Here is a 27,832-nt window from a genome sequence, read left to right as displayed (position 1 = left end):
ATAAAGGACAAATCATAATGCGCAGCAAGAAATTTGCTGGTGCCATGGCTGCAACATTCAGCTGAAGCTGTGTATATGCACTGCACAGGGATGTAGAAAGTAAAGTGCGAGCACCTACCAACCACAAGTGATCTGCCGTAAAGGTGAGAAATTGCACACTGGCTAAAAGGGTGAGAGAATATGTACCCTTTAAGAGGTGAATGCATTGTACCTTGATAGTCAGAGGTTTAAAATAATGGGCTTATGTGGCTTGCTGAAATGGGCTAAGAATTTTCACTGTCCCATTCGAAACAGCCGTTATATGGTTGGTCGTCATCAAAAATGTGACTAAAGCTATACCTAGCCGGTGTGACTGCATCTACAGTACAGTGATCACCTGTGTTATTCCACTTGCACAGCAGGGGCGTAGCCAGAAATTTTTTTCGAGGGGGGGGGGGGGTTCAACCATACTTCATGTATGTTCGTGCGTGCATTTGTATGTGTGCGTGTATATATACACAAGCAAAATTGAAAAATTTCGGGAGGGGGGGGTCTTTGAACCCCCCCAACCCCTCCCTCTTGGCTACGCCCCTCCTGCACAGCTCCTGCAACGGGTGTTTTCCGCAACCCTCCTCTCGCACTATCCAAACAAGCTTGGGCTGAAGTTCATTCAGGAAAAGAAAAGCACAAAATTTGTCAGTAGAGTGATGAGTTTATATATACAAGCAAGATGGACAACAATATAGTAATGAGAAGTGAAAAATACATCAACGCGCTGCAGCCTTGGCCACATCTGGGCTACGCATAGTGTCCAGCCAGCAAGCTCCAGTGTCTGGACAATGTTTTCAACCTGTAAGAAAGAATGGCAAGGTTGAAAGTTGTGCAGTACATTCACGTGGATTACAAGAAGGATAATGTGGGGACAGAGCTGGGACAAAAATAAGAAAACTCAATACTGGGGGCACTTTTTTTACATGTTATGATTTACCGAGAATATGTGAACCTAATCGGATCGGAAGTGTAACCTGATGCCAGACTTTGCGAAAACACTCGACCCTCTTGCCATCCGTTCATAATGCTTTATCCACATGGTTGTCACATCCCCAGTAATCCAGCTTCTACTGATGGCACTTGCTGCACCGATTCAGTGTAGCTGCGCAGTGGTGCAACAGATAGCGCAAATGGTCCTACAGTGATGCAACCTGACAGAATAGTTGCTCAGGCACGGAGGGAACTGTCCCGCGGATGCTTTCCTGTTCTTTCGAAAGCGCACCCATTTGCGAGACTTAACCCCTGAACGAGAAAGGCACTGGTTTTTGGCGATCAAAGGTAAACATTACTCGCTTGATACCCTGGGGTGGTGAGCCAAACGTCCTCGATTCAACAATGGGTTTCACCAGCAGGCTACATTGTGTAATTCAGGTAGCTGGCTTAGTCAAATTCATAAACGAGACATGACTCTGCTTGTGCAGAGGGAGCAATAAGTGCCCTTGTGATTGCCTGCACTACTGTGTACTGTATCACGCGCAGCAAGGAGGAACGTTCCATAATAGAATGTTCGTCACTGCCACATGCCATTGGTTGAGGCTCATGTAAATGTCATGAAATGGGGGACCTAGGTGCAAACCGCAACCAATCGCATGTGGTGAGGACAAACGTTCTATTACGGAATGCGCACAAGATTGCACCCATGGGCCCCTTTAGCATACCAATGAGGTCTCACTGTCTACTCTTGAATAAAAAGAAGTGACGACCAATTGTTAGCACCTCTAGCATCGTGAAAATCGCATAAGATTGGCTAACCTCTTCCACTAGTGCACCTTAGCGCCGATTGTTCAATCGTCACTATCGTCGTCATTGTCATCTGCAGGTGGTGGTTCATCCTTCTGTTGTTCCTCTTCGTCCTCGCTTTCCTGTACACCTTCCTCCTTGGCTTTCTTCAACCGCTGTATTATTTCTGAAAAGCACACAGGAGAGAAACTGAGAACTCACAGGAGTGTTAAGCAACGTTACAACTTACAATGACTAACAAGTCACCTGCCAGAGAGGCTATGGAAATACAATGCTCAACGCAAGTTCGTAGGCTTGATTCCTAGCTGTAGTGACCACATTTAACTAGGGCTGAGATGAAAAAAAAGAATGGTTATGTACCGTACTTCAGGGACGCGTAAAAGATCCTACGGTGGCAGTATTAGGATGCTAAAGGGGTACCGACACGAAAATTCTCAGTTTTCGTTTTCTGTGTCAAATGAAAGGCCAAGCCCACAAGAGCCTAGAATATGTATTGGTAAGCGTAAGTGCACCCTGAAAATTTAATTACGACATGTTTTAGAAGGCTAGCTTTGGTCCCTACTGTAACCGGACATCACGACACGGCATGAGCTTCTCGTCACGTGCTCAGACAAGATATTGTCATGTTTTCACCACCGTTCCGCTCCGTGGCTCTATTAGTGACACACAAGCGGCCATTTGGTATGTTTTGGTACCTGACGTCATCGCAACTAGCCATAATGGTGCGTGAAGTCACCAGAACTGATACTGTATCCTGACGTCATGCTAGTGTTGATATCAGTACGGGTGCCATGCAAAAATTGACTTTAATGTCAAAATAAAACATCTCATCAGCAATTCCCGATCTTCACACTTACTCAGAGCCATCTCTGTATACAGCAGATTTTTCTGGCGGAGTATGCTTGGCTTCAACATTTGTTCTCAGTACCACTTTAATGCTTACATCCTATTTTCAAAAATTAAAAACAAATAAAATTATGCTGCCTGACGTCCCAAAGCATGGGCTCAGAAAGGTGCCATAGCTGAGTTCTCAGCATTAATTTTCATTACCTGCAATTCTTAAATATGCACCTAAGTATGCAAACATATTTCCATTTCACTGCCACCACAATGCAGATGCTACAGCTAGGAATTGACCCCGCAGCTATTGGCTGGAATATTTACTGTAACAGCAGAAAAGTAAACAATTTTATTTCTAGTCACAATGTGTGTTTGCTTATGGATTACTTTTTATTTCAATTCAGGTTTTGCAACAAGATATAGGTTGGCCTCTTGTTTTCATGTGGGTAGGATACTTTGGCAAAATGTTTTGCTTTTCTTTTGCCTCTAAACAGCCAGTAATCATTTAAAAAGCACCGAGGTTGTGAGAGGTCAAACAAAACAATGAAAAAAAGAATGAAAACGTTGTGGAATTGAATACATTTTACTAAATTTTGTTAAGACAGAACCTAGAGGAACTGGGAAAATACATTCCATTTAACAGGAGTTTCATATACTGAGAACGACGCATCGGCATGTGTGAGCACCCCGACACAAAACCAACCAAATCAGAGGTAAGCCTGTCATTTAAGCAGCCATTCCACTTGAACAATTTCCATTTACTGAGATTCTACAGTATCTAATTCATCTACAAGGTAGGCAGTTTCTGCCTTGAAGAAGACAAGACCGCTTGTTCAAACGTCGGCTCCAGCGACACTCCATGTTCAAAGTTTTTTCATCTCTCCTAGCAAGTTGTTCTACGCACACTGGCACAACGGAACTATTGTGGCAGCCTTTTTAACCATAGAGTTAGTACAGACTCTGGAGGAAAAGCTGGGCCAAAAGAGCACCGACCACAAGAACACCGCCATTACCCCACCGTTGTCGGTGTTGCCTTTGCAATTATTTAAAAGCTAAGGTTAGCGCTATTCAATGTTAGTAATACTGGCAATATAAATCAAGCACGGGCATTCTGACGAGTTAAAAATGTGTGGGAAGTGTTCATTGTTACTTCAGAAGATTTTTAGGAAAGATTCAAGGCCATTTAGGCAATTTACTGTGCGCAGAACTCGCGGTGCAGGATGATGTGTTTGCAGGCACTTTTGCTAGATGGTGCCACTATATATCCACTCAAGTTGGAGATCACAGCCGATTGCGCATCTTCCGACTGAGTCTCAGTGCGTCGTCGCTTGCGCTTTCTGTTTACACATACGACTATATTCCACGTGAGCTCGCTTTCATTAATTACGATGAAAACTGAATACCACCGTCAAGTCTAGCATGCGTCTCAGGAGCTGGTAACACTCGCATGGTAGTGTAATGGCGGCGCCCTTGCAATCGGAGATTCTAATGCATGGGCCCTATGGGGAGCTTTTCCTCTAGAGTCCGTACTAACTCTACATTTTTAACCTACAGCTCCTGCCCTATAAGAAAAAAAAAGTGGACACATAACACTAGATAGTTTTGCGTTGTTTCGTAAACTTGTTACTGTTTATGGTGTACAGGAAAAAAGACGATGTTGATGGCGGCAGCATTGCTAGTAGCACCACTTTTTGACACTTTTTAGCCCCAATGCATTACAAATGTACTTCTGTTGCATCGCTGTTCATGCTGAAAGTTTTAAAAAAAAGGATAAGCCTGCTAAACAATAATGTGTGTTGCTACCAATGCCTATGAATTCTCTACTGGCTTAAAAATTCAATGTTCACACAGGTCAAGTTGCATCAAGTCTGGATAAGAGGCTAGTGATCAAGCTCTATTTATTAATGTATAGGTGAATTTATTTAAGACGCAGTTTCAGCTTCCGTACAGAGCCTGGCCTGCAAGAAACGAATAACTAGGAGCCTGTTGGATTCTGTGTAGAGCTACTTTGTTCTGAGCATAAGACCTATTGAGTATTGAGCCTGTACAAGGTTGTGGCATCTAGAAGCAGAATAAACGCAGCTACCCCTACTATTTTGAAGACAGCCTGTTACCTTTACAGAAAGAAAAAAAGAAGACGCATGATAGACCTAATCAGCATGTGTTTCACAAATGGTGGTATGAATTACTCTGGTAAGCAGCAACAAATTATCCAAAAACCAAACATCAGCATGGGCTAACATGGTATAACAGAGAAGCATGCACACGTGATTAAGCTTAACCACGAGAGCCTCTCAATATGCTTATACAATATAATGAACAACTGCATAGAAGGGTATACTTGAACAAAGAACAGAATTAACCAGTGACCACATAGTACATAAATGAAAATACTGATCAATTGGACTACGGCGATGAAATGCAGGTGTAAATATAGTAATATTCATGTCTAAAGCAGCAAATCACATAAGTTGGTTACCTTTTGCAGGATTGAAAACACCATTGGTCTGTACGTTGCAGACGTAACACCTCGTTGTTTTCTTGTAGTGTTTCAAGGCACACTTTTCGCAAAAGTAGTGCTTGCATCTGCAAAAAAGAGAAAGAATGTTTTCTTTGTGAATGCATGCAATCATTGGCATCACGTTAGGTACCAGGTACAGAGAACGAGAAGTTCACAAGCCTGAGGCAATCTGCAGGCTAGTGGATTAGTGTTGTTACTTCAGACACATGAAGTCAGAGTGAAACAATGAGCTGGTTCTGCTGCATGCTCTAAAATGAGTCATAACTAAGTAGTGATGTTAAAAATGTTGTTAGTGTTGCAACTCAGTGTTTCTTTATTGCATTTTAAAATGTACAATAATTCTTGAGCATGTGCACATAATTTCATAATTATAAGAACATTTTTAGTCACAGTGTCATTTTATGCAACATGTATAAGCTGCATGCAAGTTGAAGGCTTTTGTTTTTTCTCAGTCTTTTTCAAAACACGTTTCTTTGGTCAATTTTTTTGGTTTGTCAGAGTGATAATATCATAACTTAAAACATCAAGAGCTGCTCTTATTCCTTTTTTTTTTACGTAAGGCCCAATATGTATATGAAACAGTTGTGCTGAAAACAGAATTTTAATTTTCCGCACATAACTGAAAAGTATTATCCTGTTTTGTTTTTATTTTTGGCAACCATGACTACAAACACTGAACTTTGACCATCTGTAGAATGACTAATTATGATTTGATTAGAAAACTGCTTGAAGCACAGCACTTGTTACATATTCTAGATCCACCTATCTAATAATGTTTGTTTTCTGCTGTGCAGTTCTTTTATTACAGGAAAAGAAGATTGCATACTTGAAATAGGTATGAAAAACTAAACAAGTGTACATATCCTTGATCATGTTTAGCCATAATATGCAGAAAAACTTCAACAACCCGTGTCTACCCTAAAAGGACTGAAGTCCGAGGTTTGGTGGAATTTTGTGTGGTTGGGATTAAAGAAAGCAGTAGCTTTTGACTGTTTATTTGTGTTGAAAAAGTACACTGCAAAGTGAAAAAGGGCCGGCTAAATGTGCTTCACAACACCTGACCAATGTACCACATCCCACCAGAAGCTTAAGCACATAAAGACATAGTCAACCACATAGTAACACTGTCTGACAAATACACTGATAACACTATTACATGCGTACAAATATAGTAGTTGGCTGTGGGGATGCTATCACTCCCTGTAAGATCGTTTGCACCTCATGGCGCACGCGCGTCTCGCAAATTAGTTGCAGTTAGCTTTAACAGCCGCCGACAGAGAGGTGGTGCTGTGCTTGCGTAAGGTAGGGTTAGAGGATGGATGGATGCTATGAGCGTCCCCTTTATAACGGGGCAGTGACAAGTGTGCCACCAGGCTCGACAAAAAAAAACAATTTACTCTTCTTTTTCTTAGTGTTGGCCCAGTGTCTTTACTTCAATTAAAACTATCTTACTACAGAAAAAAAAAACAAGTTTTCAGCTCCGTTCTCTGCCCTTTACGGCAGAATGTCCTTATTTATTTTTCCAATATTTATTTTTGTCCTTTCTCTCTAATTTTCTGCCACCAATACTCTAACCGTCTGTTACTTATTTCAATCGCGGGTGTGTTCAGCTTTCCATTCTCTCTAAAACCCAAGGCGTCATGTAGGCTCGTGCTCAAACGTACACCTGGGTGGATATCTCCACATTCAATCAGAACATGCTCCGCCGTTTCCTTATCTTCCCCGCAGCACGTGCATTGTTCTTCTTCTTTACTCAATCTCGCTTTATAACTACCCGTTCTAAGGCAACCCGATCTCGCTTCAAACAGTAAAGCACTTCCTCTTGAATTATCGTAAAACGCCTCCCTCCTCATTTCATTTTTGCCCTTTCGGTAGTTACTCAAAGCCGGTTTTTTCTCCATAGCTGCCGTCCAGTAAATCCTCTCCGCCTCTCTGACTTTTTGCTTAAAGCTCTTTGTTGACATATTGCTTACACTACCAGCCGTATATTTTACCAGTGAGCCTCCTAGTTCTTTTTCTCCACTGTTTGTCCACGCTCTTCCTATACAAGTAACGGAACACCTTCCCTGCCCATCTACTCTCCTTCATATTCCTCAGCTTTTCTTCGAACCTTATTTTGCTCTGAGCCTCCCTCGCCTCAAAACCTGCCCATCCTATATCGCCCTTTACAGCCTCATTTGTCATCTTCCCGTGAGCACCCAACACGAGGCGTCCCACAGTCCTTTGATTTATATCCATTCCCGATTGCATCTCTGCCCTCATGCGCACCACTGAGTTCCCATAATCCCCGGAACCATTACACCTTCCACAGACCTCAAAGCACCTCATACCTATTGTATCCCCACAACGCTCTGTGCTTCATTATTGCAGCGTTCCTCTTTCCTTTTGCTGCCGAGGCTTTTTCCTGTACCTCCATGTACCTGTCACGCTCATTTATCCATATTGCGAGGTACTTGTATTCGCTCACTCTCGGTATTTCTTGGCCCTGTATTGACACCGCCTGATCACAAGGATCATTGACTACCATCAGTCCACATTTTGTTGCACTAAATCCTAGTCCTAGAGCCTCACATTTCATTCCGCATATATCTGCCAGTTGCTGTATATCATCTTGACTGTCTGCAAATAAGACAATATCATCAGCATAAAATAGACCTGGAAGCTTCTGCTCAACCATCGTGCCGACCTGTTTGTGTGACAAATTAAATCCAATGTTGCTACCTTCTAGTGCTTTTTCCATCCTCACTATGTACAGCATGAATAACAGCGGGGACAAAGGACATCCCTGACTCAGCCCCTTGCTAATCTCAACATTCTCTTTGCTACTCATTCCTTCCCATTCTATGCAAACTGTATTTTCTCGGTATATCTCCCTCAAAAGCTGTATACAGTCATCGCCTAGGCCCATTCTTTTCAACATGCCCCACAAAATTTCCTGATTAACGTTGTCGTACGCCCCAGTGATGTCTAGAAAAGCCATGTACAAGGGCCTATTTTCTATTTTAGATATTTCTATACACTGAGTGAGAACAAACAGGTTATCGTCTAACCGCCTGTAGACTCGAAATCCATTCTGGAGTTCTCCCAAAATATCGTTGTGTTCTGCCCACTTTTCTATTTTCATTTTTACTGCTTGCATCGCCAACCTGTATAGTACCGATGTAATGGTTAGTGGTCTATACGAGCGAATGTTATCCTTTTCTCCCTTGCCTTTATAGATTAAGTTCATTCTGCTTTTCCCCAACTATCTGGTATTTGCCTGTCCTTTAAGCATTTTTTTACAGCTTTCAGCAGTGCTTCTTTAGTGCTATTTCCCAGTTCGTTAATGAGGCTAACGGGAATCCCATCTAAACCCGCGGCAGTGCGCTTTTGGAATTTTTCCTTCAGCCTTTTTCCAGTTGAAATCCTCCAGTACTAGCTCTTCCTCGGTTGCTCTCTCCGCCACACTTTTACTCTCCGGGGAAATCCCCTGGACACTCTTTTTAAACGAATCGCCTGTTACCTTTCAGAGGTAACCTAGCGCTTCGTACCCTTCCAGTTGATTTCCTCCTCCATCTAGAACATGTTGTTGCGTTGTGACAGACTTCCTACCTAGCGCCTTTATGTGGCTCAAAATATCCTAGGTGCGGCCTCCTTTTTTTCATGAATCTCTGTCACCCAGCATTCACTTTCACTTTTAACTTTTGCCTCGACCAATTTCTGTACAATGGATTTTTTCTCTAGATATATTCCCCATATTTCGTTGACTTTGTCCTGCGGTCGCTTGTCCTTTTTTGCCCTTCGATGATTCTGTGATGCTTCACGCCGCTTCTCGATCGCTTCCCGGATTTCCTTGTTCCACCAACTTTTTGGCTTCCTCTTTCCTTTCCAGCAAATAGTTTTCTTCTCTCTCCCTATCTCTTTCGTCATTAGATCTAACAGCTCACTGTACTCCCAGTCCTTGCCTGGTATTTTGCCTACTTCTTCCTCGACTCTTGTGGCTATAGTATTTATTATTTGTTTGTCATTTAAAATACGAGGTGCCAGACTTTGATTCTATGCTTTCATTTCCAGTTTTATATCCCATTTGTAATGTTATTCGTTTATGATCACTACCCAAGCTTTTAATCCCTTCCTCGTCTATTCTCATTTCTCTCCCCCCCCCCCCCCAGTTTGTGATAAATTCCTTCAGACATGAGACAGTAATCAATACTTGACTGTTTGTTTCCGCTTTCCTAATGATCTGGCCGTCACATTTAGGCCCCGTGTTAACTATCTCCAGACTATGTTGCTCGCAAAGATCTACTAATAACTTCCGATTGGTGTCTGAATATCCGTCAAGGTCGTGTATGGGGGCATTCATGTCCCCTAGAAGAATGATTTCGGCCCCATTACCAAATTCCTTAATATCCTCACTATCTCCTGATTCTTTTCTCTGCAGTTATTTCCCGTCCACAAGTAGGCAACCCCTAGCCACGTTTTCTTTCCACCTACTGTGCCCAAAACCCAGAGGTGCTCTGAACACGTCTGTTTCACTCTAACCCATTTGGCTCCGCGGTGAATTAGCATTCCTACACCCCCACCTTTTCTTTCTGATATGATCTTGTTGCACCCTTCCCAAACATAATTTTCAATATGTGGTGGCTCTTCCAAGTCTCTAAGGCGTGTTTCTGTAACCGCATAAACGCCTATCTGTTCTTTGTTTAACTGCTCCTCAATCTCTAACCATTTTGCCTTTTTTCTGCCGCCCTGCATGTTTATGTAACTAATTGCAACACACGCCTTATCCCTTTTTCTTTTACCTTTTTTCTGGTTTTTCGCAATACTAGCTGTCAAAGAGTCCTGGTTGTTTTCCCTGTTACTAGCTACCACGGACTCCGAAGGGCCCGCGTGCCCCCCACACCAGCGCCGCCTGGCAAGAGAAAGGTTAGGCTGGCGCACATGAAACAGCAGCGAGTCTCTTTGGTGGCGTGGCGTGGTCGGCAACGGTCACTCCCGGGAGGGTCCCTGGGGGACGCGACTCGTTTCCCACGGGCCCCTTGTGGCAAGTCGAACATTGGCAACGCCTCATTCGCGGTACCTTTTATATGCGTTATGTTGCTTGTGTTTGTTATGTTGTTTGTGTGTTGTATTAGCATTATGTATCTGGTTATTTAGCGTTACTAGTAGTTGTGTATTAGATTCGGCTGGTGAGCTGGCCGTTGTAAAAGTATTAATAAAATGTACACGTCTTCGTTGTGCCCGACGGCGTGACTGTCTGTGTGTTCCACGAGCGCGGCTCATCTCTCAACCTTACACAGCCTATGAGGAGGCCCGTGCATGCTTTAGAGGCTGTCTGGGTCACCTCTATATGTACCAGGGGCGTCGCCAGAAATTTTTTTTGTGTGGGGGGGGGGTTCAACCATACATTATGAATGTTAGTGCGTGTGTTTGTATAAGTGCGTGTATATGTATGCAAGCAAAATTGAGAAGGTTTGAACCCCCCCAACCCCACCCCTGGCTACACCCGTGATATGTACATGTGTCTGCATCTATATATTCACACAAGCTGAATATATTCAAGGAAGGGGGGTTGAACACCCCCCCCCCCCCCCTCCCCACCTTTGGCTCTGGTACTGAAGATGCATACCTCAGTTAAAAATGTGCCTGTGTGGAACATTTTCGCAATCTGTCTTCTGAATCATGACAACTGCACACCCACTAGACAGGAAAAATGTAATACGGAGGGACTAAACGCGACAACTAGAAAGCAAGCCCACCGTAAAAAGGCCACTCACTTTGTGACAACGGGGTCTACAAATGACTTCCTGCAGAGAAGGCACTTGAAAGGCAGGTCTTCCTCATCAGAACTGATTTCATAACGGCTGGTGTCTTCTTCACGATATTGATTTCTCTCCATCTCAAGTTCCAACTGCCAGCCGTGCTTGTAGTCGGATCGGTCGTGCATAAACTTGCAACTGTCTGTTGGACAAAGACGACACAAGCAAAAATAGTGGTCAGTTCCACTTGTGGCAATGCTGTAAATTGTTGTTTCAACAGCACTAGCATATGTAATATATAAACACTGCTAGGAATGCAGCCAAACTGCTTGTCTTAATGGCATTTTGACTGAATGCTTACTTTTTATGCAGATTTCCACACTTTATCAAAAGGTGCTACATGTGTAAAAAAAGTTGCATTTATTCTTAGAACAACTGAAGGTTCAGTATGTTGTTAGTGATTTATAGGGTGACAAAAAGAAGGCATGCAAACTTGAACAGAAGTCAAATAAAAAGAACTAAAATGCCTACTAACAGCTCAAAGATCACACAATGTACTTCTCGAGTACTTTCCGTTTTTTTACTAGTGTAATCAAAATCAACAGAATCATAACTCATATACTACCTATTTAAAGTGTTACATAGCATGTGACTTGTAAGCACTGCATAGTGGACAACCAATCAAAACAAAATCGATTGTGGAACGTCAGAAAGGTTGTTGTGTTAGCTTACCTATAAATTCATATAAATGCATTCAGAGATACAGTGATACATTCCAGGTAACTGGCGCCAAGTTTTTAATAAAAGCTAATGTGCTGTGACAGCAAAAAGAAAAAAACTCTATTTGCATTCTTTGGTATTTGTCTTATAAAAGCAGACATTCTTTAAATCATTTTTGTATGGTAAGCTAACTAGCAATGTAGGAGAAGCTTATAAAATTCAAAGTAATTCCAAACAAAAACAGTTAGGAGGCAGTGAGCACAGTAGAACACTAGTACACTTATATAATCAAACTTCCACAATCTCACATGACTGGCCAAAAAGCGTTTTTATAAAGAGTTCTGTTATCTGCACACTTCATTAGAGCTCCTCAACAAAAAATAAGGTCCTGGTGTGTCAGTTCACACTACATGACACGAGTGGTAGCGCGCTACACAACCCTGACAGTCTAAATGCGCCATTATGAAAAAGCCATATTCTCAGCAAATAAGCATTAACCCCGGCTGGCATTATGCCACAAGACTGTAATATGTAATGTTACCTCCAAATCCACAGAACCCAGTTTCCTTGTAGTCCTTGCATATGTCGGGCTGGTAGTCCCACCGGACTGTAGAGCGAATGTGCTCAGGAGCTCTTATAGGGCCTTTCCTGAAATACAGATTGAAAATAACGAGCACAAGAATAAATGAAAGCAGGGAAATTGATCAAGGCTCGTTTCTTTGTTAGACAAAACCTAATGAAACCAAGAGATATTGAAATGAAGGAAAGTATAGCGAACATTATTTGTAATCATTAGCTGTAGTAAAATAATTGTAAATGTAGAGGAACTGAAATGGAACAACTTTAATTCCTATAGATTTATGTCATGATTACATTAGTGCAGTTCGTTATTACAAATAATGTACCCTATACCTTCCTTGAGTTCCTTACGCGGTTGTTCCATTAGGAAACACAACAGTAAGTTACTCCAACAGTGATCACTATACAGAAATTGGATAAACAGAACAGCCATAGTATGTGTACAGTTTTCACTTGCTGTTTCTTAATTCTTAATAAAATGCCATTTTAGAGCGTGGCTCTTGGGTGCCAGCTCCTGCGCTGAGTGCCGGCGTGCCTCTTCCATCACGGAGAGAACGAGCACGGCAAAAGATGAAAGCGAACGCACAGAGGCTGGCAAAAGGGTGAGGAGGACTAAAAAGAGTGCCGCTTGAGACTACAAGATGGCGCCAGAGTACCGCACGCAGTCTGGGGTTTTGAAGTTTGAAGGCTAATAACTTCCGTTACCGTGCACCGATTTTGATAATTTTTTTTTTGCATTCATCTCAGTATTCAGCACCACACGCACTCCAGCACTGCAGAATCCAGACGAAAAAGCGTTGCAAGGCCCCCTTAAGCAGATCACTGTACTGTAGCGTCACCACTACCTCATTATTCATCACAGTGCAGTATGTGCGTGAGCCATGTCAGTGTAAGCCAGTGTGCCTAGGATTAGGTCGTGCCTACATGAACGCTTGCATTCAACAGGAGTTGTAACACAGTAACAGAGTGGGTGAGAAAGCAAAAAGGGGTAGCCGGTATTGTAGTTGACATTAAGCAAAAATATGGACCTGGGCTGGCCAAATAGTATGTGCGACAGTTGGAGGTCAGTTAGAGCAACAGAATGGACACCAAGGGATGGAACACATTGCCGAGGGCAAAAGAGGGTTGGGATAGGGTGATGAAACGAAGTTTGCCAACATAAAATGGAGTCAACTTGCAAAAGACAAGGCAAAATTGACCTGCGGCATACATAAAATAGGTCAAGGATGATTATGATGAGGCCCATGGTTCAAGTGGCACAAACCCAACATGACAGCACTGATATCAAATAAATTGGCGAGTTGATAACTGCTTCAATCAGTCGTATAATTGTACACCAGTTTAACATCTGTTGGTGTCACTGTGATGGCATATGGCCCCTTCTACCATCAGCACCATGTTGCAGATCATATTGAGCACCCCTAGGCAAGAAAATAATGTACGACACAACCTTGACTGTTTAACACCATGCCATGCAGAAAAGCTGACTTTTGGGAATTGCTACGACTGCAAACGGATTGAAATGCGAGAGCATCGATTTGAGGCTGCGAGATAATCAACATGACACATTGGTGACTTAAGTGAATGCTATTTTGGACTTGCACTCATGCAGAAAGTAAAAAAAAATCTGATACATAGGCACCATGGAGTATGTGGCGGAGAGAAGGTGTCTGAATTATCAGGCTGTTTGAAAAATTGGCGGTTGACTGTATAGTATTGCGTTGTTGACATGGTCATCTTACATAGACCACCACAGGCAATACCGCATATACAGGGTGTCCCAGCTATCATGCAGCACGATTTTAAAAGAGGAATGGCGTTACGTGAAGCAAACCTGGTACATATTGTTGCTAGTACACACGAGCAGTCACTAGTAATTTTTTTGTTAATGAGGTTTAATTAATTAGTATTACTTATAACTCAACAAGTACTCACCCAATTATCAAAATGTCAATGAGTCATATGTAGGTATGTTAAAAGGACATATAACTGCACTATTTTCAACAATGCACTAATTGTGTGGTCATTTTTTCTAATTAATAAAGAAAGCGCATGAAATCTGAAAAAATGACACGCGACCAGACTGCAGAGTGCATCAGAAAGCAGCGCTCTCAAACAGGCGCACTGTGAGGTAGCCAGTATAAACAAAAAGATGCGGAAAGAAAAAAATATGCATCACCCTTTCTGCCCCTCCTTTGCCGAATAAGCACGTCACTTTGGTCTTACAGAGTCAACCATGATCAGAACAGTCCTCCGGTCGCGCTTTCAAAAACAACAGTCGGCCGTGAGATATGAATGATGATAGTGGTGTACAATCAAGCGGAAGGAATCCCTAGAAAATTGCGACACATGTTGCTGCCACTCGTCCTGTACCCTTGCCAAAGTGCAGAATGCCATCTCTGGCAGCGTACATCGGTTGCTTGAAGTAAGCTTATTTGAGGGCGCTGCTTCCTTTTGCGGGTGGGAGCACAGTCACGTGTTGTCACATTTCACGGGCTTTCTTTACCAGCCAGAAAAAATGAGCACGCAATTAGTACGTTGCTGAAAATAGCGCAGATAGATGCCATTTTAACATGTCTACATACGCCTCCCTGACATTTTCATAATTAGGTGAGTTTTTCGAGTTAGAAATACAATTATGACTAATTAATTCAACCTCATTAAGGAAAAAATTAGTGGTGGCTACTACAGTGTACTGGGAACAATATACACTAGGTGGGCTTTGCGTAACGCCATTCCTCTTTTTTTGAAATCCTGTTGCATGATAGTTGGGAAACCCTGTATAAATTAGTGTCATGCAGACAAATGCTATTCAACTACAGCTTCACACATTGACACAAGAATTCATTCTGCAAAGCCCATGCTATGCTTTTAGTTTTTTAGTATTAGAGTTGAGTCACCAGAAACATTGGCCTAACACAAGAGAAGATGATGAATCCAGCCAATGTCAATGGCTAAAACTGGTATTAAGCACTGCAGCAAGTTTCCGTTGCTTCGACTCCAGTTAATTCAATTCCAACTGGATGTTCCAGCTGGGAGCTTTACCTTCCTAAAGCCTCAAACTTTCGTTATTTCAATTCTAAAATTGGCATTAGTCAAATAATTTGAAGTTCACAACTCGGAAACACGCCCTAACAGTGACCTCAATAGACATCTTTTAAGTAGCAGCATCAGCTTTGGTGGAGCTTAGCGGAAAGTGAATGTCATCTCCAGCCGAAAACAAACTTTCAACTTGCCCTAAGATTTTCCAAGTGAAATTGGTAGCGCACAATGAAGGATTACAGCATTTGTCCGACTATACATAAACATACATAGCCTGTCTACAGTGACCCGTGCCAAACATCTCCATTAGTTTGGGAATTAAATGCATAGTACTAAATTAGGTTTCACAACAGCAGGAGTGACATCTTGTGCCCTTTCTTGCATCAATGATATTACAGGAAGTTTGTCTAAAAGACATCCTCGCTTGCTGCTCTTCCCTTATATAGATAAAAAAAGAAGTTGTGTATTGAATGTAAAAATTGCCCCATTTTTTCGCATATAACCTACCCCTGCATACAAACTGTACTCCTAACTTTAAATCTACAAAAAGAAAAAAATATATGCACACAACCCACACCCCCACTTTTTATGCACACTTCTTTTCCGTTAGTTTTTGGCACAGGTTATATGCGGGAAAATACGGTATTTTAGTCACAATATTAAGGTAGTAAAGATCGCCATGGGTCTGACAAATGGTACGAATTAAATACGTTATCTTGGGGTGCAAGAGGTAGCGTGGCAAAGTCAGATTTACTCACCTCACCATGCCACTCGATGCATTTCCTTGTGCCGTGTCCTTTTTCGTTATGTACTGCACGTAATTGTTCATTCCCCTGTACACCTTGTCGTCCTCCTTCCCTTTCAGCTCCTGGAGAGATTGCAAGAACATGCCGTCATCATAGACCTTTTATACTATGCATCACTAATCAGCGCAGTACTTGTGAGGAGTGACCACTCCTGCAAGGTTTTGGTGGCAATCTTTCGTTGCACTTTCCGAGTGACTCACCTTGTTAATCTGCTGTGCTCTTTCGAATATGCTTTGGGCGTCCTTGCTCTTTTCTGTGTCAATTTCAAGGACAGCAGTGGCTCCCATGTCCTTAGGTCCTTCCATTTCCTGAAAATGCAAAAGAAGAAAACCATAAGGAATGAGCACAAGAACTTTCAGACATATTTCGTTCAGTGCGTGCAGTGTGATTAGAGGCCAACTGCTACAAAATTTTCTTTTGGCTAAATTAAATTTTTGTTTGATTTTGTAGTACCGCATTTACTCGATTTTAACAAAAGTTTTTTCCCCCCACATTTTCATCATTCCCAGAGTGACCCTCGTGTTACAATCAGACACTAGTAAAAAAAAAACGTCGCAACGCACCCAATCTGAGCAAAAATATTCAGTTTCAGTGGTTCTACAACACTTGCTGGCAACATGAGCATGCGGAATTCCGTATCCCTCACAAGTCAAAACGTTTTTCTTTGGGCATTCCTCCAGTGTGCAACAATCATGTGAGTGGGTTCATTAGTGTGCAGTGTACATTTCGGCCAGAAATTTGTATTAGCTTGTTTGCGAAACAATGGCTATGCGTTGCGCCCAATACAATGTTCGTTTGAAATGGAAAGCCATTTATGACGGTAGAAGCGCTCGAAAAATGTGAAGTTACAGGAGGGCTTGATATCAAGGAATTGACAATTCATGGGCGGCCGTACCAGCGGATGAGACTATTCAAGTGCGAGGCTTTTTGCAAAGGCTTCTGTAGCCCTTGCCACAGCCTTCACAATGAAGTAGGACAAAAGATGAGGAAGCTTTTATTGTTTAAGAAGTGTTCCATATCAAGTGAACTCAACGGAAAGACAATGCCATTTGAGAAGTGGTCAGTGACAAGGAGAATTTCGCTGTCCACTCAAGCTCTGAGGAAGACGAGTGAAGTGATCTCGCTGCTGAAAAAGCACACTCTTTGGCTGTGAGATTTCATAAATACTAAATGTAATGTTTTTCTGCCATAGGCCTTTACTTACATTGTTCTTTTTTTTTTCGTGAACATAATGAAAAGCCATTGTTCGCATTGCAATCAAGTGTATATACCACAGAGAAGACATTAGCACAGCCACAGGACTGGTAATGGCATGCTCGTATTCATGTTAGCAGCCTTTAAACCGCACCTAAACAGATGACACATGCACTTAATGGTTGTCTCCACGACACAGGTTCAAGCAAGCACACTGCCTTTAAAGGGGCACTGACACAAAAATTTTGGCCTCGTGTTTTTTGGTGCAATGTGTTGCTTGGGGCCTGTTAGTCATAACACGGCACATCGTTTGCTGCTGCGCGCGACAGATAATGAATTATAGGCTCCTCATTACCGACCAGTCTCAGCTTTGGTTTCACAGAGCTCCAAAAACGACAATCCACCGGGTGCAACTATCACCACCTAGCGTCAGCACCACCACATCAGCACACAGAACTGTGATGCACCTCCGCACGGTACACATCAAGAAGTCTGCTCGAACAGGAAACGGGACAGCAGTGTCGCCAAACACAGAACTTTCAACACGTGCGCCGCAGCCACGGACTTGTGAGCAGCTGCCGTGTAGTAGTCTGTTGCAGCAAAAGCGGCAAAAAGAAAAATGGCGGCTATGACGTCATCATAACTTGTTGTACTGACTGCAGTGTGGTGACGTGAGGGAAGTAGGGAGGTCACTGTGAGTCACCTTTGAGGGAGCGATGCTCGCTGGCGCACGCAAACTTCAAAATTCATTTAAAAAACCTTCCAAGCTATGTTCGCTGTTGATATTTTGCAGATGTTCACAGAAATCGATCCTGTAGGCTATCTCGGCCGCGAAATTTTGTGTCAGTACCCCTTTAAGATGTCTGAGCGCCATCTTACCTCAGGGATCAGGCTAAGGAGCTGGCTGTTTCAGGTCACGCCCTTGACATGCTTCCGGCAAGTGGAAATGGTGAAACTTCCTAAGCTTTGGCATCAAAAGCGGCTATTTTTGCAAGCTTTTCGTGACGCTCTCACTTGTATTTCGAACGTAAAATTTTGCACAGAGGCTCAGCAATATCTCCAATAATGATACAATAATAATTTCCGAGGCTTTACTTGCCAAAACCATGATATAATTATGATGCACGCCATACTGGAGGGCTCCGGAAATTTTGACCACCGGGGCTTCTTTAACATGCATCTGAATCCAAGTACACTTGGACTTCTTATGCAGCCCGATATTTTGTTGAGGTTGCCCTTTAAGCCTGCAGAAGCAGTTCTGTCAGCCGAAGATTTATGGTAGGCAACTTCCGATCACCATTATTTTCATGTTACACGTTATCGTACGTGGTGAGAGCGAGTGTGACAGAGAAGTACACAAACATGCTTCTGCACGCTTCGGTTGTTAAGGTGAAGTGTTGCTGCGATGCGTTTTGGGAAGCCACCAAATAAACATGATTCGGCACAAATATACAGCAGTTAAAGTACAGCTCAAAATGGTCCAAGCAAAATACTACAGCCTCAAAAGTGGCAAGCTCACCTAGCACACCTCCTCGTAAATTCTTTAACCAAATGCACGGTTAAGTATTATCCTGCACAACTACAGGAGTCAGAAGATTGTTCAAAGTGATTCAACAGAAACACAGCTCTGAAAACGAAATCATAAGTGGCTCATCTGCCAGGACTCACAGTAGTTCGCCGAGACTTGTATGACACCCCAACCTTGCCTTTTTCATCATCGCTGTCACTGTCAAGTGTATAGGTCTTGGTCTTCTTTGTTGACGTCTGTATTGTAAACACACAAAGGAACCTATGTCAGTGAAAATGGAAACAAAATCTAACTGGCTGCTGAACACAACAAGAGCATACTTTTAGATACATAGAATGACTCGGTTTTAGACTTTAGGTTACAGGTAACTTCCAAAAGCACCAAATGTGGAAGTTCCTAGAGGCCTATTCAATTTGTCCATAACTTAATGAGTGATGTCGTGCCAGCGCAGTGCTCAAGCAGAATAGTCCCAGCTGAATGGACTCAGGAGCCTGCATTGGGTGAACTGAATGACATACGAATGCTGCAACACCGCAATTGTGAAAGTGAAGCAGTTCCTGAACTCATTCAGATAGCAAGAGTGAATTACATGATCACTGCAAAGACGTGAATGCAAGACTGTGCAATAACGGAGTTGCAAGCCCTTAAGCCATAACTTTTAAAGCTGTGCTTCATACAGATATGCATGAACTTCATACATATAATATAAAAGTACGTGCCTCATAAGAATATGAAGCAAAATTGGAATGCCTGCTCTGAGACAAAATCCAGTGTGTCGCTCCAGTAATGCTTCAGCATATGTAGGGGAGATGAGACCTGTTTTCATCTCCCTGAAGGACTATGACCCAAAGGTAAATTCGCTCTTATAATGAGAACATCTACCTACCTACATATCATGCAAACATATTTAGTTTATAATTTCAGCCAGTAAGCTTGGTGAGCAGCCGGTAAGGAAAGGCCTACGAAAGTTCGTGCTATTCTTTGGAATGTTAGGACCGAGCCAAACCTCGTGCTAACAACCAGCTTTTTCACATGCCCTCTTCAGCAATGGCTCTCATTTTGCAAGTCATAATGAATGTGACAGCCCATGTTCCCATGTACACGTCTGTGTATCCACACAGCATGATAATTATGTAAAATCCCGAGTAACATATTTTAAGATTTGACATAAATGAGACCAAACTAAATTTTTAGAGCAAAATGTACATTGTGATTCCCATAGTACCACAGAGAATGGCACCTACACTGTTTGATCAACATTTCACATAGTTGTACCGGTCACTTCTGAAACTCAGTCCAACAAAACCGTTTATACTGAAGTAGAAGACACAGGAAAGTCGGGTCTCACAGGCTACTTCTGTCATTCAAGTTGAAAGGCATCTCTTTTCAAACACATTCTGTATTACTGCAGTTGAGATTCAAGGAACTGATGTGGCCCCTCCAGTCCCATACACACTTGAGGTTACGAGACACACAAATGTGCAACATGTGATGGGCAACCAGCTCCCAGATTTCGCATGCTAAGACCAGCACCTTAATACACGCCAAGTGAGCAGAGGTAACACTTTTAACTGGCACAGGCTGAAATTTCACATCTGTAAATTCACCACTGGCCTGTGTGCATGCAAAAGTGAATGCAAGTTTCATATGGCCATGGACAAAGGTTGGCTGCACACATCAGGGATAAAGCAGATATTGACACCATCATCATTCAGGACATCCTGCCCCTCTCATGGCCATTTTAACAATTGGCACCAGCGCATTTTAGTTGCATGCTCAAGGTGCCACAGAACCTCACAGTGAGAACTAGTTCTTCAGACTCAAGGACACAGCGTAAAACATGCGTAAAACACAAGTCAGTCTTTGAATGACAATTATTCAACCTCTCAAAACAGCTGTGGTTATAGCTCTGAAAAGCGCTATCACCTTCAACTTCCTGCAATCTTCGCCACTTTTCACATATATTCCTAACCACATGTAGGAGTGGCAGACGCTAGTTTGACTTCTTTAGCCGCTGCGATTATGCAGTGAGCACTCTTGGAAGGAGCAAAAGCAGAGAAATCTTGCTCCTTAGAGGGCTATGGCACCACCTGGTAGCAAACGCATACCACTGGGCCATCCCTATCACCTCAGAGATATGTGGTGCAACAAAGTGTGTTACATAGCCCTCCGATGATGGTGATACCACACAGCCTCGAGGTCATACCGACGCAGAAATTCGGTGTACAAATGAGTGAAGCATAGAGAAAAATGTTTCATTCTGTACGGGCATGGCTGGTCCATGTGCAGATCAAACGACACAAAAGAAAGGAATGTCATGAAGGTAAAGCAGAGACAACACTTAATTGTTAAAAATGTTCATAAAGATGGTACTCAAGAACTTTTTAGCGGAACAAAATTGTGAAGATATGTCTTAGTAGCAGACACATACATCACAATATAATGAAAAGCTACTTTAAAATGATGCATAAAACAGTGCTTCCTAAGTAGCACTGTTTTCTGCAACAAAACAGTACCTTAAATTGTGAATAGAATGTCGAGTTAGTTGTAGTGAAGACATTTATTCTCGCTGAAACAAAAAACTTTAGCTTCACAAGTAATTTCTAATTCTACAAGCAAGCCATTACTACCAGTGCTTCACAGGTTTTTCCAGTGTAGTGAAGGTGGACACTTACCCCTTGTATCATTGGGTTCAGGAGATCTGACTTCTTTTCCTTCTTCACAACCTTCGTTTCATCTTCACTGCTGGCTGAAAGACAGGAAAACGTCCAATTAATATCATGTTAGGTAACTGATGCACTACGGCTACGATTTCCCCACATAAATCATGGCATACAGTTTGGAGCATTATAATATCTAAGAACACCAGGACTGCCACTAATAAAAGTTCTATTGATGACATCCGTATTTGACACTCTTGTTCATGCACAAAAATTACTTCAATTACCGTAACAACTTTATATAGAAACACCTGATTGTAATGTAAAAATAGCTATTGTAATCAGTGTAACACTTAGGGTGTACAGACACAATCAGTGCAGCAGACAGGATGTATACAGTCACTCTGTGGCCCAATTGGCTGTTAGCATACGACGACACAGCGTGAGACGGGGCCTACACCGAATGGACAGCAACGCAAACTCGTAGAATGCAATGGCCACGAGAATTTCTAGTACGAAGGTAACCACAGGCTTCATAAGTATCATATTCAAGATTGTGCTTTCGTGACCACCTGCGCTTGCGCTAACACACCGGGACCTACTTAATGGAGTATGATCTTCGTTCAGCTGCGTATTTGTTACGTTTCAAGTGAACCTGAACCAGTTTCACATATCAGACGTCGAACTGCGACATCAGCACGTCTAGTTTTCTACCGAGTGTTACGGTGCACGTTTAAAATTACAGTTTATGCTAAGTAACAAGGTGGACTGTTCAATTCGAAATAGTTTCACTACACCACTTATTTACTTTTTATATTTTACATGTAAAGACGTGAGAAGCTAACGTAGGCTTGAGCAGGCTATTGAGAATTCCCAAATTCGTTATTCAAATAGCAATAAAACATATTACCACGTAACAAACACGCCAGCACCCAATAAAAACACATCGCATCTTTCTTGTTTGGCGACACACCATTTCCTTGCGGTTTGGTTATTTTGAGAACAATTGTTATTCATAATAAAATACAGCTTATTACGTTACCTTCTTCGCTGCTTCCTCTCCTCTTTCTCTGGTTACCCCTTTTGAAACCAGGCCTCTTAATAAATGTGCACACCGGCTTATCCGATTCCTCGGAAGTTTTCGTGCTCTCGGATGACGCCATTATTGCTGCGTTGTGGATCGGTACGATCAGCTTCCGTGCTTGAGCCGACTACTGCGACACATTGTTTGCAACTGGCATTTGGATCATCACTGAGGCTGGAGAAACGGCCATCGCGCTCGCTCTCGCCCTCGGCTACAGACATCGACGGTCGCTCACTGTTGTGACGGACTCTCAAGCGGCTTGCAGCAACTATCTTAACGGGCGCATCAGCCAACCCGCCCTCAATATCCTTCTGAACGCTACAGACACTGGCGAGCATTCCAGTACACACACACACCCCGGATGCCCCGGATTTGGCATCGGATCATATGGACCCCGGTACACATGGGGCAGGGGCTGGAGGGAAACCAGGCAGCGGATAGGGTAGCTCGAGGGTATGCGAGCCGAGCACCTTCCAACTCCGCTTCTGAGGAACCCGTTCCCGTCCCTTGCGAATACTCAGCCATCCTAAACCATTACAGAGGACTCAGGCAAACTTACACCCTACCACATCGAACATTAAATAAAGAAGAATCGGTCAGCTGGAGGCAAATTCAAACTGGCACGTTTCCAAATTTGCACATACTCAGTAAAATGCGTCCTACTGCATACTCTTTCTCACTGCCCATGGTGCCCAGCAAAAGCTACCCTGTACCACGTCACGAGGGAATGCCAGGCCATTACAGTCTTACCCCCAATACAAAATCCCACAGTGGAGCGATGGGAACAGCTGCTGGTCAGCGAGAACCTGGAAGATCAGCTGAGTCTGACTGACCGGGCCCGTAGAGCGGCTGCTGCAAACGGAGCCCTGGACTGAGGGCCACCCCACCGCAAGCCGAGAACCTCCGAATACCTGGAGCTTCTCCGCAGATATTCTTTTAATAAATGTTTTCACCACCACCTACGACTCACGGTACATGTGATGCGCTTGTCACACGGCGCACTAACTATCGCGAGTCATACCCTATCGAACGGATCTTGATTGCTTTATTTGTACATGCGAAAGGGAGCCTGCAGTGGTAAAGAAATTTTACACTGATCGGTGCTGATCGGATCTGCCGGAATTTTTTCACGGAACAAGCTCGCGCACGTCCTCGTATTACACTCAGCTAGAGCAGCAACTGACGATACATGCCACGGGGCTGTTACTTCACATGGCTGCCACTGGACGCCTAATTCAGACGTTAGCCCCAAGCGCGCCCCAGCAAGGGCGTAGCCAGAAATTTTTTTTTTTTTTTTTGGGGGGGGGAGGGGGTTAACCATACTTTATATATGCTCGTGCGTTCGTTTGTATGTGTGCGTGCATATATACGGAAGCAAAATTGAAAATTTTCGGGGGGGGGGGGTTGAACCCACCCCCAACGCCCCCCTTGGCTACGCCCCTGCGCCCCAGTTACGGCTCTTGAGGATGAGCGGAATTCAAGATAGCGGTGCACACGGTGTACGTCGACATGACAGCAGGGACAGCGCGTATTTGCGTGAAAGAACCCGATAGCTAAAAAAGGCACGGGACAGAGTGCCACTAACAACTTTTCTGTCCCGTGTCCTTTCTCGTGATTATGTTCTTTCTCCTTAAAAGCAAATGTGAACGCACACCAACTCGCCCAACAAAAGTTCTCTTAAAACAGGTACAGCAGTCGCGTGGCACCTGACCTCTCCCCCTACCCTGATTCTCATCCTCCGCGCCCTCCTCATCCATCGCGGCGCATAAGCACACAGCGAGCCTGCACCATGAAACTGCCGGCGGCGGCCAACGCACGCCTCAACACAACTATCCACAACGGCAGACCATGGACTTCAAAGCCGGCGGCGCCAGCAAGGCGGCAGGCGCGGCGCACGCCAGAGAGAGGTAAAAGGGAGTTGAGAGAAAAGGGACGGGAAGCGGACTTTAATTTCCCGCCTGGTAGTTGCATCATCATCAGTCTGACTACGCACACTCCAGGGCAAGGGCCTCTCCCATGTTCCGCCAATAAACCCTGTCCTGTGCTTGCTGCTGCACGTTATAACCTCAAACTTCTTAATCTCATCTGCCCACCTAACTACATGTCCTGCCCATGTCCATTTCTTCTTTTAACACCCGTTTGTTCCCTGACCCACTCCCTTCTTGTCCCTTAAAGGGACTGTCTACCGTCTACCGTCCTTCATCACTTTTCTGTTTCGTATCGCAAAAGAAAGCGTACCCTCTGAAGTGTCCAACCTGGCAGCGGTTTCTCTGGAAAATGAGTAGAAATTTTTAAAACAGAATTTTTTTATCTACGTTCGGTCTGGTGGACGTGATGACGATTGTAGTGCCGGTAAAAATTGAAACCGAAAACACATGTAACCTCTGTAGGTTTACTTTATCTTCACTGAACACTACTGTAATGAATGTAACAGTCGTTTTCAGCGAGCTAACAGTTAAATGAAGCCTTATTATACGATTACAGAACAATTGTTTTGCTGTAATCGCAGTCTATGCGGTTATTTTAGCACTGCTGCAGCAATCCAAGCCAAGTCGAGTCATCAAAAAGAGACAATAAATGCGCGCCTTCACAGCGCAGCACATGTGAGACATCCTAACAACAATACAGCGGCACAGTACGACCAGCGCAGAGAGCCGCATGGCATAGCTGCATAGCGCATGAGTTGAAGCAGACAAAATCGAAGACGGCGCCGCAAGCAGCGCCACCGGGCGCCTTTTTGGATGCGTGAGAAAAAAAAAGCAAAAATTTTCTCTCTGACGCAACCGAAAGGTGCCTCAAGTGCGTAAAATACAATTTCAAGTTATACATGTTTGTTTTTAAGCGAAATGAGTCTACCTGCGAGGATTTCTTGTCAAACCAGTAACTGAACCACGCCGCCGTTGGGTGACGCTAGCGGTCATTCTTTCATGATTTACATCAAATTAAAAATATAATTCCTTTTTTATGGGGTAAAGGCATGCTCATTGCCCACGATGTGACGAACGATCTTCTCATTTTCACCACAATCAGAAAACTTTTTCCGAGTGGTAGACAGTCTCTTTAAGGTTACACCTATCATTTTACTTTTCATTGCTCGCTGCATCGTCATCAGTTTAAAGTTGAACCCTTTTTGTAAGCCTCCAGGTTTCTGCTCCGTAGGTAAGTACCGGTAAGATGCAGCTGTTATATGCCTTCCTCCTGAGTGATAGCGTTAAGCTACGATTCATGATTTGATAATGCTGAATGCGCTCCATCACACCCTTATTCTTCTAGTCGCTTCAGCGTCATGGTTCGGCTCCGCGGTTACTACCTGTCCTAAGTAGTCGTATTCCTTTACAAATTCCAAGCAATAAGCGTTGTTCTCTTCCGTGACTGTTGCGCTTTATTTTATCTGAATATTAATTTTGAGACCTACCGTTCTGCTTTCCTTGTCCAATCCACCTTTTTTTACGGCACCACTGCTCATGCGCCCTCCCTCCTAGCGAAAAGGTCGCGAAACGACCCTTTATCTCGGAGGCTTTCCTTCTGGCGATTACGGTTGCGGCGGCCCCTATAAAAAAAAACCCCCACCAAAATGGCAGAGAGCAGCACAGGAAAATGAAGAAGGCGAATTCAGTAATCATGAGTCGCAATTCGTCCCCTGAGCTACTCATCGATGTAATGTCATCAGCGAATCACATGTTACTAAGGTACTTTCCATTAACTCGTATCCCTAACACTTTTTCCATTAACTCGTATCCCTAACACTTCCCAATCTAGGGACCTGAAAACCTCCTGTAAGCACGCGGTGAATAGCATTGGGGAGATCGTGTCTTCCTGCATTACACCATTTTTTATTGGGATTTGATCCCTTTCTTTATCGAGGGCTATGATGGCTGTTGAGCCGCTGTAGATTTCTTCCAGTACGTTTATATATGGTTCGTTGACGCCCCGATTCTGCAGTGCCTGCATTACTGCTGATATCTCGACCGAATAAAATGCCTTCTCGTAATCTATGAATGTTATATATAGGGGTTCGTTATATTCCGCGCATTTTTCTATCACCTGATTGATAGTGTGAATGTGGTCTATTGTCGAGTAGCCTGTACGAACTCCTTGGTCCTTTGGTTGACTGAATTCTAATGTTGTCTTAATTAAGAACTGGCAGAGCTGGCAGTGCTTTCGAAGTTAATCAATAGGCGTAAAGTAGCCGACATAGGAAGATATAACATGGAAAGTATTGAGCATGCTCTAAAGAACGGAAGAAGCCTCAAAGCGATGAAAAGAAAATTGGGCACAAGCAAAAACCAGATGTATGTACTAAGGGACAAACAAGGCAAAGTCACTAACAATATGGATAGGATATTTAAAGTAGCTGAGGAGTTTTAGAGAGATACAGTAGCCGCGACAACCAGGGCGATAATGTAAGAAGTGGTAGCCCAGAGGAAGCGTACATCCCACCTGTAAGGGCATGGGAAGTAAAGAAAGCCTTAGGGAGAATGCAAAAAGGTAAAGCCGCTGGCCAGGATCAGGTAGCACAAGATCTATTCAAAAACGGTGGACAGATTGTGCTAGAAAAACTGGCCACCATGAACTTGAACCGTCAGGTACGTGAACCACTTGAGCCACCATGAACCGTCAGGTACGTGATTAGGTATGTGCTTTTGGAAAAATGGTTGACCATTAAGAGTACTATATGTACACTCGTGCCCAATATGAGCTGCAACATACTTCCCATGGTCAAAGAGGCGCCAACACCGCACGGTGCCACCGACATAGAAAACAATAAGCGACGTAAGCACTCTTTCGAGTATTGGTATTTTGCAAAACCATTTTCACATTTGCCGGTGTTATAGTATAGGTTGAGGGCCCCTTGAACCAAGGCAACCAAGGTCATCGTGTTGCAACTCATATTGAGCGCCACTGTACAATATAATAACGAGAGCAGTGAGCAGTCCCTACAATTGATTCGTATACCGGATTCAATGTACTGCCAATGAAGGCGAAGTTTATTACAAAAAGTGGGTACTTGCTTATAACAAGGTCACAGTAGGCGCTCTGCTTCCCAAGTGCAAAACTCTCTTTATATAATCCGGCACTCTAGCCGCGGCGAACGATCACCAATCATGGTGGAGTCAAAGCATCCGTAGCTTAAACTTTCTATATTATATCTCTTTTAAACCATGATATATTTTATTTTTGCACCTTTCCAGCCTGTGTGCAAAAAACCTGCATATCCACGGGGTGAATGATGAGTGGGGCGAAGCTCCGGAGGAAATCATCGGTAAACCGTGAATACTCCGAGTAATTCGCCCAGTATATGATCAAGTAAACACGTGAGAAACACCGTGTATATATTCAACATCAAACT

The 27,832-nt window shown here is 43.4% G+C and overlaps 2 protein-coding genes across 2 annotated transcripts in view; one reads left to right on the top strand and one right to left on the bottom strand.

Moving 5' to 3' along the window:
- The window catches only part of LOC119394248 (uncharacterized), a 395,693-nt gene that overhangs the window by 61,980 nt on the left and 305,881 nt on the right, over positions 1–27,832 (top strand). The window lies entirely within an intron of this gene.
- On the bottom strand, positions 1,786–22,594 carry LOC119394245 (E3 ubiquitin-protein ligase RNF113A). The gene is made up of 9 exons (XM_037661531.2): positions 22,441–22,594; positions 21,414–21,487; positions 18,879–18,974; positions 16,217–16,324; positions 15,969–16,078; positions 12,131–12,237; positions 10,888–11,071; positions 5,090–5,196; positions 1,786–1,936 (listed from the first exon to the last, which is right to left on the bottom strand). The coding sequence occupies exons 1-9, from the start codon at positions 22,559–22,561 to the stop codon at positions 1,815–1,817; spliced, it is 1,029 nt and encodes a 342-aa protein (XP_037517459.1). The 5' UTR covers positions 22,562–22,594; the 3' UTR covers positions 1,786–1,814.

Source organism: Rhipicephalus sanguineus, chromosome 5 (assembly GCF_013339695.2).
Source record: "Rhipicephalus sanguineus isolate Rsan-2018 chromosome 5, BIME_Rsan_1.4, whole genome shotgun sequence".
Lineage (NCBI taxonomy): Eukaryota > Metazoa > Arthropoda > Arachnida > Ixodida > Ixodidae > Rhipicephalus > Rhipicephalus sanguineus.
The sequence above is the reverse complement of the archived record's forward strand: the minus strand, read 5'-3'. Positions and strand labels throughout refer to the sequence as shown.

Excerpts from the sequence above, each read along its gene's own strand:
- LOC119394245 (XM_037661531.2), bottom strand. The coding sequence starts at position 22,561 with ATGGCGTCATCCGAGAGCACGAAAACTTCCGAGGAATCGGATAAGCCG. Across the intron at positions 21,488-22,440 it reads GAGAGGAAGCAGCGAAGAAG|CCAGCAGTGAAGATGAAACG; the intron begins GTAACGTAATAA and ends CCTGTCTTTCAG. Across the intron at positions 12,238-15,968 it reads GCATCGAGTGGCATGGTGAG|GAAAGGCCCTATAAGAGCTC; the intron begins GTGAGTAAATCT and ends TCTGTATTTCAG.